Consider the following 13,164-nt stretch of genomic DNA (forward strand, 5'->3'; position numbering starts at 1 on the left):
ATTGAATTCAATCAAACGCTCCGTCCGACCACTCTTAGGGATTTACTTTCTTTTCATCCACGAATCCCACAATCCTTTCGCCCAATTACCGCCGTCCCGGATCATATCACTATCACAAGTCAGCAGCAAAAGCAGTAGACGTACCGTAGTAGCGCTGTTGATTGGTATTAGCTGGCGGGATTTTTTTTACCACTGCACACTACCATCCCCATTCTAGCAAGCAAGTAAAGAAGAGTCCTTCAAATCCTCCAGTTAACCATCATCAATTTGTACAGAACACGGATGTACTACCAGAACACACACATAGACACACAGAGACACTCAATGAACAGCAAAAAGGAGTCCATGTAGCAGGATGTTGTTTGATCCCTTCATGCAACCCTTCTTACCTTCATCATGACCCCCATAACATCCCCACCAGGGAATGATCCTCATTGGGGAAGATGAAATTCTAGTCACGTCTACGGCTAAGCACACCGGAAATGGATATTTGGGGACAGTTTTTGGGGGAGTTTTGACACAATTCACGTAACGCCGGCGTGCTGTTGCCGAATGTTTTTAGCTCGGTGCGTGCACTGATTTAGCAATGGTCCTTTAGTGCGAAATGAATCCTACCCAGCCCAGCCCAGTCATCCCAGCCGCTGCCATTTGCGGTAGGTTAGGGAGCGGTGTCCCTTATCTCGTGGCTGGGAAACGTTTTTACGACGCATACTTTTAAGCCAGTGCGCGAGAGTGCGAAATGTGCAAAAACAAAACCAACAGCGTGTGGAGCGAATTTATGCCCAAATTTTGAAACAATTTCACCGGTGCCAGATTTTTACGACATGCGTTATGTGTTGTGCTGCGTTGTGCATGGCTGTGAAGAAGTTAGCATTCGTAAAGGTCGTTAATAGTCAATAGTCCCTTTGGAGTGCGTAAGCGGTACGGAGAACATTATTTTTTTATGATTTAACAATTGGAGTCACCATGTTTCAGCCAATTTGTTGGGTGCAAAGCTACTTGCGAAGAAATTAAAGTTCGCACCAGTCCCTATAGTCACAAAAATGATCTTTCAAAAATGAATGAACCGCTTTAGTAACAGCTTATGCCACACAAAGGGCCAAGAATCAATCCTAACGTGCGATGAAATAGAATAGAAAAGAAACAGATCCACCATTGTGCTACTGCTGGTCTTAAGAAATAACAAATCCCTTACGGATTAATAATCGATTCGATTTCGAACAATCAAACTGGTGTCCCATTTTGTGCCCGATACTGTTGGTCGGTTGGCTCGCTTTGAAATTGTTTATCGCCCGGCAGAAACTGCACAGTTGTTGAACGCTTCACCGCGGTGAACGCTTTGGGTGAATGGGGAAAACCGGGAAAACGATGGAAAATAAAGCTGACAGTGGGGAATGGGGCTAGCGACGATCCGCTTTCGCCGGTATGAATCGTCCTTCCCCACAGTGCCTGATCGTGAGTGGTTTATTGTCCTGGTAATAACTTCCTCCGGTGGGGCCCTGAACATCATGCCAGGCTGCTGCTGCTCCATTGGCATCAGTTTATCTGTGGTCGTTTTTCATTCGCATCTGTTGCGCGTACGGCAAGCGCCCGCATCACTGTTTCAAATCGGTTCAACGGCAACTTGTTTTAGTCCTTTTCCACCTATCGCTCTTCCTATCTTATGAGAAGCTTGCCGATGCCGGTGGTAGTGTTGCTGCTAGTAAATGGTAACTTTCGCACAACTGTCCAATGTGGAGAAACGTTTTGCACACAACACAACGTCGGTATGATTTGCAGTGGCATCTCCCATTGCCTTAGTCGTTTTAGTCGTTTTCCCTAGCGTCTAAAGTCCGATGGATTTGTAGGGCGGATAATTCCCGTTTGCAGCATTTTTAAACAGCTCGACAGTTCAGGCTTCGTTATCAGTCTGCAGAGTTGTACCGATCTCGTGTCCGCTGAGTTCAGCACCCTTGCCGGGAGTTGTTTGAGTTCCCCGTTGGCTCAAGCCAACTTGGTAGGTGTGGTGTGATGCACTATGCGCTGGTGCATTCTTTTTCGACAGTGGAAATCGCTGGAAAGGAAAACGCAGCGGACGATGGACACTTTGGGGGTGAAACAAACACACACACACAGACACTTGAAGCGTAAAAGTTTGTCCTAGCTTCCTTGCTCGTCCTCGGCGGCGAGTGTGTGTTTCCCAAAGCAAAACGATCAACTACTGGGTGCTGCGCTGTGTTCGCTGACCTAGCCCCCATTACGATCCCGAAGGGTGTTTTATTTTATCAGCTGCTGAAGAAGGAATGATTTGTTTTTCTACACCTCACCACCCTTTTCCCTTCCAATCCCTCGCTGCGGCCAGAATCGTCCGACAAGGGTGGAGGGCAAAATTAAAAAACTTTTCGCTCAGTTTAAGTAGCTTTTGTGTGCTTGCCGATGCTGCTCCGTCTCCGTCTCTTTGGTTTGTTTCTTTAGCACGTGTTTTTTGTGTTTGTTGGGTTGTTGTTTTTTCTTCTCTTTCTTCTCGTTAATGTCCCTTTGCTCGGGTTTTTGCACATTTTCTAGCCGTTCAAGAAAAAGAGCTTTTGTACGGTGCTTAAGTGCAAGCTCTGTGATCGAAGTCGATTGATTAGCTGTTAGCTACTGGTCTGTGATGGTGTGTAGCAAGGATCATTCTCCGTACAAGTGCAATGTTCCAAAAATAAATGTTCTTAGCATTAAGCGGTCCTGTTTCGCGCTTGCGAAAAAAATGACAAAAAATCAATTCCCAATTTTCAACAAGTGATAAAATGCACGTTCAAACTCACGCGATTCATCTGACTTCTAGGGCGACACACAATGCCAGAGCACCGTTTAAAGGCAAAACCATTTTCGTTTCGTGGAATTGAGAGCACGCGTAATGGGCAGGATTTTATGACAGTTCGAAATTGATTCGTACTCATTCGTGTGTCCCTCCCACTGCCACCCAACCGTCACGATCCTGTCAGCAAACAGCCAATCGAAGCAATACGGTGAGCAATACATCGCATCTCGTCACCGTGTGTGTTCTGCAATTTCTTTGGGTGGATGGCAAATTCCTGGGATGTGTCAATTTGTTTCGCATTACTTCGTTTCGGCCACCGTGATGCAAATGAACATTGTGTCGGGGTGGGAGGCACCATTCGTCATACGTGCGCACCCGTCGAGTTTGGTAGCATTCCTTTGGCGTGACCCTGAAAATGACCCTTAATGGTCGTTTAAACGTCTACTAGCTTTACCACACTTTGCAAAGCGCAAGAACGCATATGTCTCGTCTCGACTGTTTCTTGTGTTATTTTTGTCTTGGTCTTGCTGTAAAGTTCACCCATAACATCGGCAGAACGAGCAATAGCGGTGCTTTTTTATCTGCTGCTGAATGAATTTTATTGTTTCCGCTGCGCGTGAAACGAAGCGCATGGAAACGAAGCTGGGTTGGCATCCGTGTCCGCTGCAAGACGGTGTCCCATTTGTTGCACGAAACGTTTACTGCAATTTGAAGTACACCATCGCCAAGACAATCCAGGAAGCTGGCGGGGGACGGGTGTCCTTTTCCGACGGAGGAAAAAGATGAAATGTAAATACACTTTCAGCTGCAATGGTTAGCGATGTAGTCATGGGAAGATTTTGTTTATGTGTGTGTGCGTCCTTTTTTGCACGACTCCTTTTGAGAAGATGAGGTTTTTTGAGTTTGAAACGATGACTTTGTCTTGAGGAATGTGTTTTTTGTTGTTGTTGTTTTAGTTCCACATTGTGCATACGGCAGGGACAAGATTTATCGCGTCTGACAGTGGTTGATGAAAAATTGACCTTAAAGCGTTTCGTGTTCGGTTGAAAATATCTCTTCATTATCTCCTGGCCGGCGTACGCCTTTTCCGTTCTCAATCATTTCTGGAAGGGCAAGGAAACCGACGGCACAGCGATGTGTTAAATGGACAAATTTCACGAACGTGTCAGGTGACGTCTGGCTGCATCGTCGCGGACCGAGTGCACAAAAATGGATGTCAGCTGGGTTACAGGGCAGGTTTTTGGGTATGCATATATGCACCGTAGCGTAGCTTTTGTTGAGATCATTTATCTGAGCCTTGTGTCACCTCATTTGTCGCTGCTGGTGGTAGCGTGCTGGAATATAAATTGCTAGTGACGAACGTTGTAACAAATTTAGACAAGCGGGAAATAGAGATTCCTTACCACAGTGTCATGGTTGAGTGAGGAGAAAAAGCAAATTCCTTCACTGCGGTTGTAAACCATTGGAAGAAGTGTGACTTTACCCGGAATTTCAGTTCATTAGTGATAAAAATGCTTCAAATTCCTAAGAATCTTGTGTACAACGATTTTTTTTCAAATTTGTATGATGAAGTATCGCAAATCCAAGAACAGAATCAATTGTGCCGTATTTTCCAGAATTTGGACTGTGGAAATTAATTTCCAAAGAGGAATTCTTTTTAAGAGGATTTAGCTTACATAAAAATTTTCTTTTTTGGAATAACGACCATCTTGGTCCTGTAGGCATAAAAAGGTCCTGTAGGAGCCGTTGTAGCCGGGCGCGTAGTACAGTCGTCAACTCGTACGACCTAACAACATGCCCGTCATGGGTTCAATACCCAAATAGTCCGCGTCGCCATACATAGGACTGACTATCCTGCTATGGGGGGAATCAATTAGTCACTGAAAGCCAAGCCCACAAGTGGGTACAGGCAGGCCAGGCCTTGACCGACATCGGTTGTTGAGCCAAAGAAGAAGAAGAAGAAAAGCCGTTGTGTCTATTAACTAGACCACTGGCTCACCTCTCATAAGGATATTCTGTATAAAAAAGAATTGGCAATCGAACTGATAATACTTAACGAAAATACTTCGATTCGTAGTTTGTAATGCCCTAAATCTAGAACACTTTCTGTAGTTTCCAATTTGTTTATACGCCTTATTTTAACTTCATCATCTCAAGATGAAATATTAATAGAATGCTAGATCAATGATCTTCGTCTGGACGATTTATGGTATTTTTATTACCTTCAGATATGTGTGTGTGGGAACCACTCAACTAATTTGATTGGTGTCTTCTTCGAGGAAGCTTAAAATAGCTGCCTCAATTGAATTGGCAGTCTACCCGCTAGCATAGGTCAATTAGCCTACCCAAGTTACCTTTTTCCACTCAATTGCTCGCTTAGAGGGATTTTTTTACATCACCAATTATTTTCAATACAATTCAGCTCGAATGTCTGCAAAATACCGCTCCTAATACGTCAAGCAATAGGACGTTGGTGCGTCTCGAGCGTCAGTTGGCATCTGTTATCTGTTGCCTACTGCCTGCGAACACCTGTTGCTGTTTGCCCATATCCGCTCCCACACGGCAGCTTCTGTGCGTTCTGCCCTGTGTGCACTTGCTCCGACTTTTGAACGCTTCATTTGAAATCAAAATTGCTCAAGTGCCTTATTTGCCAACGGGCTTATCTGCTGTTGCTTTTGCTGCATGATGAAGCTGCTCTGCCGTGTGCCACAAAATTTGGGCCCTCGTAGCGACACTGCTGTGTGGCTTATGGGGGAGGGTGGCCTGTTTTGCGCCCTGTCCCACCTTGGACGCCCTTGGACTGATTCGAGCCGGTGTTGTGCAAATACACACACATACACACACGTGCCCTAGATCAATGAGCATCGGTGAAGCGCTATCGTGTATCGTGTGCTGGAAAATTGCGTTGCGAAACGTGTAGGTGTTTGTTTGGTCGCTTTGTGTGAGGATGCTTTCTTTCATGTTCTGGCCTCGTTCTGGCGTCATGACGTCAGCGGAGCCCCAAATCCCGACGTAATGGAACCATTCACCTTTCTTCCAAAATTCCTAAAACAGTGCCCACCCAACTCCGTGCCTCCGAGCCTGGTGGGATCTTTAGCAATGAAGATGAACGATTCCTTGGGGTTGTTTGGTTGGCTGTTGATGCTGTGCTGTGGATTAGGCGCACGGCGTTGGGTTAGCGTGGGTCGAGCACCCGCAGTTGTTGCATACCCTATTCATGACCCTTTTCAGGGGGTGACGACGACGACGACGACGGGTACAATCTAATAATGGGCGATGGAGTTAACAAAACCAATCATCGAAACACCATGCTCGGCGAATGGGTCGAGGTGACTAAGCGTAAGCAATTACCTGGTATGATTAACGCGCTGACAGCTACTCTTGGTGAGTGTTGGCGCGGCGGCGCAGCCACGGGAAGAGCCATAGCGGCGGATAATCGGTTCAAACGATTACCCTACGGCTGCCGAACCAAACATACTCCGCTTCGCACATCATCACCGTGCACGACGGAGCTGCGTACGTCTGGAAAATAGCGACCCCTAAACAATCAAGAACCTGTGACTGCGAGAGCGCTACACAGGTCTGCGGCCTTCCTATTACAACGCAAAAAATGTGAAGAAAGCTCTTCAAAAAATGGACAGAAAACGTTCGCCGCAACGTTCGCGGTATGTTGCGTGTGCGGTGAACCAACCGACAAGGTAACAAATTCGATGGCCCATAAACCCACGCCGTTGCACAAACATTTGCTCTTTCGCCTTCCTGTTCCGATTACGGCTTTGCCGTCCGCAGCAGTCGTACCATTGCAAAGTCGCGTGTTTGCCGTACGAGCTGCCGACTGTCGGTTGGCCAAGAAAGGGGGTTTTTTCTGCTTGCTTTACTCACTCTGCGCTCTTCGGGTTCGGGTAAGGTGTTAATTTGCTACAACTTACCCGTAGCTCACCTCACTTCCCATCTGCCACACTCAAACGGATGCTTTTTAAATGTTACGTGCCAAGAATCGGTCCAATCAGGGGCATAACAACAACAAGAAGAAAAAACTCCATCGCTCAGGGTCGGATGAGTAAGCGCAGATGGTCTGCCATGCCAGCTCAAGAGGCAGCATCCCAAAAGTGGGTTTTTTTGAAGTGTGATTTTGGATGAACTCATTAACTGCCGGAACCGGGGGAGGGGCAAATTAGTGCAGCTGGAAAAGCAGAGGAATCAAAAGCAGAATTAAGACATGCGTCCCAGTTACGGTGGCAGCATTGCGTGTGTGCAAATTGTGCGTCGGAAGCTTTGTTTAGGATACGGTTACATCTTATATTGGTTCGCAGTTTTGTTCTCGTGGCATGATCGATGTGCGTATGGGGAGGGGAGCCAATGAATGAATGAACCGCATGGGCTAATAAAAATAAGCAACTTATGAGATTTGCTTCACTCGGACGATTTATTAGTCGGTGGCGATAGTAGAGTGTTACCGGATTGCCGGAGCTTCTTCATTGCCCTACCGGCTTGGGGGCAGTTTTCGAGAAACACCTTTTATCACGTTTCGATCGTTTGCGCTTCCAATGTGTTACTTATTAGCGAGTGGTTTATCGCAATCTCGCACTGCCAGCAATTTAGACACTTATCCGACGCGCTTTATATATCATTAGCACTGTCTTGGTTTTTGGTTTCCCTTTTTTTCTCCCCCACGTTTTTAACACCCAATCCCCCCTCGTTTTTACCTTCGTTTCAGCGGAAGAGAAACCTGCAAATCATCGACGGGAAGTGTGATCGCGCACGGCCCAAAACTTCCGTGATTCATCGAGCAAATCGGCGACGAAGGCGACCGTTTTTCCTGTCTGTGGCGGCGGCGGCGGAATAGGCTTCACCGCAGCACTTTCAGGGAGGGAGGGGTAGTGAGGCGGAAAACCGGTACGGGGTAGATTGCCGTTGCCGTTAATAAGCCAGGCAAAGTGTGACTACCGCAAGCAGTTCGCAACCGGCGCGACCGGCGTCCCGCGGTGGGCAAGGTGTCGGTGACCCACACCACCACCACCACCACCACCATGTCCTTTCGCTGGTGGACGGGCACGGTTGGGTGGTGGGCGGCTCGCAGGACCACCGCCAGCGGCACTCGACTGTCGCAGGGCAGCTGAGCGCTGTCGTGCGACAGGCGCATTGTTGCGTGCGGCAGAATGCCGCACCATCGCTCGGTGGGGACAGTGAGTGTGTGCAGTTCGGGGCCGGTGAACGGCGGAGCAAAACGACGCCTCGGGAGCGTAGGTCAGGGACGGCGGGCAGGCGATCGGCAGTGGCGACGGTCGTATGGATTGTGCTGTCGCAGCTCATTCACGTCGGCAGCGTCGCGGCATCCCAAGCGCTCGATGCTGACCCGGGCAACAGTAACGCCAGTAACGCCGGTAACGTTTACGGCAATCGGTTCGGGCGTTTGCTGCTCAACGGTACGCGCTCGGTGGGAGGAGCGGGGCCGTCGTTGCTCGGTGCCAGCACTACCGTCCTCACCACCGAGCCAGCACCGTTCGATGGAGGGGTGGCGTTTGCCGCTGCTGCTGCTGCTGATGGGACCGCTTCCGCTGGCTTTAACGATTCCAGCGAAATGCCCCAAATTCCGGAGTACATCCGGGCGACGTCGATGGTGTTCTGTATCATTATCATGTGTCTCGGCGTTATCGGCAACGTTATGGTGAGTTACAAGGGTGCCAATGAGGCCAAGACAACGGGGGGAGTGTGTGCTCAAACTCCACTGTAGTGGTTGGAGACAGGTCATAATGCCATTTCTGTCCCTTCTCCCCCGATTTAGGTCCCGATTGTCATACTCAAGACGAAGGATATGCGCAACTCGACCAACATCTTCCTCACCAATCTAAGCATCGCCGATCTGCTCGTTCTGCTCGTCTGCACACCGACCGTGCTGGTGGAGGTCAACTCGCCGCCCGAGGTTTGGGTGCTCGGGGAGGAAATGTGTAAGTAGCAACCGTACCATTACCACAATGATGATGATGGAGTGAGAGAGTGAGAGGGATTTGCTTCTGTTTGTCCTTCCCCGCCGGATGTCTTGCTAAACGCACTTGCTCCATTCCGAGCGGAAACGACGTGGCGCTTCGTTGACGAGCTTCATTTTAGCGTACTTCACTCGATTGGCTGTACGAGTATCATTTCCCGAGCATCTAAACGCATTACTGTTTTCGGTGTTTTCTTTTCTTTTCCACAATTTGGGTGAGTGTGTTTTTAATGTCGCTGTAAGTCTTTGCTTTGCGGCTAAAAGCGAAATTTATTTAGTGATATCAAAAATACCACGCCAACTGTCCAAAGATTAGACACCGCCGTCGTCGCCGTTCAGCATGCATCACGCTGATTTCGCACGTTGCATTGTACTATTTCGGGGGGTATCTGGCTTCATTTGTGAGTCAAATGTAAGCAAACTTATTAACACGAGCTAACTTTACCCATTACTGGGGCCGTTGCAACCGCATTGTCACATTGACCTTTGACGAAAACTTTCCGCCAGCTCACCCTAATAACGACCAATGGAAGCAACCATTAGCTTTTCCTTGCACCGAACCTGCACGGTGCAAAATTCTTCCCGCATTCTTACCGATTGCGCGATTTCACACCTGAACCACTGCTGAACTGCTGCACTGCGCTGTCATCGGCTGCACCCGTTGCCGCAACGGGCCACACGGCACACGGCAGGTGGTCTTGTGCATTTCGTTTCAGACCTGGGTTAACTGTTTTCTTTTGCTGTTGTGTTTGCCCGTCATGTCCAAAAATTGGCTGTCGCCTTAGCCACAGTGCAGACGGTACGAGAACGCCACGAAGCAGTCGGATTTGTGCGCTGGATAACGCTTCACTGCTCTGATTTACATGCAATGACACATTTAATGTACAAAACTGCACCACCACCACCACCGCCAGCGGGACAGCGGAGTCCACCATCCCAGCAATTGGGCCGATTGGATTGCACCAGTTGCAGCAGGGTTTGGACCGGTAAAAGAAAACCCCAAAATAACCCAAACGGGACGAGGGATAAGAGCAAATGGATAAAGAGTAATCGCACGGAAAGCAAAACAGAAAGCATGCTCCCAAACATCAGCCCACTTCAGTGGCCGGGCTGTCAAGCGGGAGCCTTTTGGCCGTTGGAATAAACTGCTGCCACAACATTATTAAACATAACTTATGACCCATTTGGTGTGCAGGGCGTAATGTGTTGCGGAGACGCTGGTGGAATTAGGAGCAAGCGCGCCACCGCACACGATAATGTTCTGCAGAGAATGTTCGCTTAGCGTAGGTTCTGATGGATCCGTTTTTTTTTTCTTCTCTCGGTTCAACATTTTCCGGTTATCTTTTTTCCTCGCACATGATGGACCGGATCGTATGCAAACAGTGTTTGCAAAAGTACGCACCAAGTGAGCGGCATCTTCGCATGAGTTACGCCCACGGGCAAGCCGTGAGACGTGGTGTCCGAAGGGATTCGTTCGCCACACTTCATTCCCGGTTCGGGATGAGTGTGGGATGAAGTGTATCACAGTGTGGTAGGAAGTGGAAACTGAAACCGAAACTGGGAATGTCAGGAAGATGCAAACGATTCAGACGCGCTCACGCTGGATAAACAGAGGGATGGAATGTGTTGATGCGTTACGCACGGGACAGGACGCTGGAATCCCACAGCAAATCTCTCGATGCCAATCAACGGCACGGCATATGGGGTTTTTTCTGCATAACTTTACCAACCAACCGTGCTTCTTGGCGATGCTGAAGAACCAACCGGCAACAAGTAATGCATGTTATGGGACCTTCGGGGGGCTTGCACGATTGTTCCGGCTTGATGGTCTCTCTCGCTCGCTAATCCCAAACCTGATGAATATGTATCGAATCGTGCAGTGCTGGTGGATTTTCGGTCGACAAAATTCATTTTCAACGGCAGCCGATCCCCCCCCCCCCGGGGGGCAACTCGTTCGAGAGACGCGCGGCTAGTAGCGTTCAGGTCCAGTTTGTTTTTCCGCTTCGCCGCACCTGCCACACCACTCATCTCCATATCTTGCCGGAGCTTTGCTGAGTTTCATTTTACTGTGCACACCTTCATCAACAAGCAAGAAGCAAGCAAGAACATGGATTCTTTAACATCAAGACATCCTCTTAAAGGTGACGCTTTATCGCGGAGCGAAGAAGGCCACTCGATAGAAGCAAAAGAAAGGAGAGGCTCCCGAAAAAAACTTTGCAACACGAGTTTTGCTCGTTCGGTTGTGAGCGGAAGCAGCCACAAGGCAGGCAGGCAGGCAGGCAGGCAGGCAGACAGAGCAGGGCAGTGAGATAATTTAAATGCAATTTCACCACGGGGCACTTTCGTGCCGCCCGGAGGTGCTGGCCGCGCCGGAAATTACAATTAATTTTGGATATGCTCTGGTTGCGCTTTCCTTTTTCCACCGCTCCGCCGGCGGACTTGGTTGGAATTGTGTGTTTGACCCTTCCTCTTCCTTCCTTTCTCTCTCAGCACATACGGTGGGGGAGGTCGCAGTCGAAGGGCGTTTGCGCGAGTTCAATGCGATCCGAGGCCCGAGGACGTTCCCTTTCAGCAAGAGCCCGGTGCGATTGGCTTTCTTTTCGATTCGTTCCATCGCACGGCAGTCAATACTCGGGGCGCCGGAATGCAGGCCCCCGGTTGCTGTGGGCTTTCCCTGTGCGATATGCCAGCCGAACGGTGGTGGTTCTGCTGTGGAAGTAGGTGTTGCTGCTCCGGAATTTGCTACGGATTCTCTCGTACATGCATTGCGCAGCATCGAGTGCTGATGAAGGCATCCGCAAAGGTCGGCTGGGGAAAGAGAGGAAAAAAACAAAATTCCTCCCGAGCCAATAAACCGATTACCTGGTGGCACATAAATCTGCCATCGCTGAACCAGTGTAGCTCGGGAAGGTAATAGCCATTACATACACACACACACACCAGCAGTGTACTTCATGCACACTGTTGGAGAAAAGTTATGAAAATGAACAATTTGCATCTTCTTTGCACCGTCGGAGGGGTTAATCGTTGAAGTTGAATGGGGGAAGTAGAGGAACGCACCCGCACGATGAATATCTCCCTCCGGGGTGGGTAGTTATTGAACCCCCGGGCACGCCCGGGTTTGCTATTGAGTGTTGGCCCATAAAATGCAAGCCAATGTACCGTCGATGATCGGATTGCGCTCGTAAGATGCTTAATTTAATTTCCCACCATCCGCTCATTACGCTCGGGTGTTGTGGGTTGGATCGTTTGCTAGCACAGAATGGTGAACTCATGAGAGTTTAGCTTTGCGTTTTACGTTCATAACAGAGCCTTAAGACCAATCAATTACGCAGCGCAACCAGGGAACAACAGTGGGAAGCTATTGAGCAAAGTGGATCTTACGCTGGATTACAATTAAACGGTACTGAGGGTATGCTAACACAGCTGAAGAGAGCATCCTTTATTGTGTTGGTATTTTCTATTAAAAAGAAAGTTGAATATTTGAAGAAATGACAAAATAAAGGCAAACATAATCTGCAGCAATTTGATTTAAAATCAGCAAACAGAGACTTTCTCACACGCGCGCCTTGCTCTGGTGACATACTGTCCTAGCGGTAGTTCAGCATGCAATGTGTGTGCGAATCATTACTCCATTGGCGTGCTCGCAATCTGGTCCATTTTGCAGGAGGCAAACAATGTTATAACCTCCTCCCATCCAGGCAAAGCAACGAGATTCCTTTGGTTGGTTGGCTTCTTGCATCACTACGTAAGTGGATTTTCATTCACTCCCCGGTGCACCACCTAGTACTGGGTGGCTGAGGTTGAACTTACAAGGGCAGGGCTCGGAAAAGAGCCCGCATTTCTACGGTGGCTAAATGCGATCAGAAGCTCATTGCCTGCGGGTGTGTGTGTGTGTGTGGCTGTGGTGAACGGGCTAAGCTGCCGGTGCATCGGAAGCAAGATAAAACTGCATCGATTTATGTACTCACGCGCTCCTCGGCATGGTGGAAGCTGTTGGGTTGTGTAAGTCCACCAGCTGTCTTGCTTTTCAACGAACTTTCCACCACTCACCGACCATTGAAAGAACCACTCGAACCTGGTAGTCCCTTACGCCACTGTGGTTGAGGATTAGATTTCCAAGTGTGTCGCCAAACCGAACAGGCGTCGTCTTTGTGATGGTGCTTTGCAGTTCGGGCCAAATTTAGGTCATCATCAAGATCGCTAACAGCAGCAGCAGGAGCAGCCGTATGTCCGATACGCTTGCCATCTTTGCTCTTGCTATCGGTCACTTCAAGTTCCGACTCCGGAGCTGACCACACAGCATATGTCCCTTTTTCACTTTCCGCTTCCGCGTGCCTCCACGCACAAGCGTCCCAAAGATCTGGACTGGTAGCGCAGCGGTACCATTGTTGGA

The 13,164-nt window shown here is 48.9% G+C and overlaps 1 protein-coding gene across 1 annotated transcript in view; it reads left to right on the forward strand.

Annotated features, from left to right (window-relative positions):
- Positions 1–7,711: 7,711 nt before the first annotated feature.
- LOC120952859 (uncharacterized) overlaps positions 7,712–13,164 on the forward strand; it is a 33,516-nt gene continuing 28,063 nt past the window's right edge. Inside the window, exons 1-2 of the mRNA XM_049607328.1 lie at positions 7,712–8,450; positions 8,568–8,730. Coding sequence (XP_049463285.1) covers positions 8,364–8,450; positions 8,568–8,730 — 250 coding nt within the window. The 5' untranslated portion in view covers positions 7,712–8,363. The remainder of the gene's footprint in view (positions 8,451–8,567; positions 8,731–13,164) is intronic.

The sequence above is a fragment of the Anopheles coluzzii genome, chromosome 2 (assembly GCF_943734685.1).
Source record: "Anopheles coluzzii chromosome 2, AcolN3, whole genome shotgun sequence".
NCBI lineage: Eukaryota > Metazoa > Arthropoda > Insecta > Diptera > Culicidae > Anopheles > Anopheles coluzzii.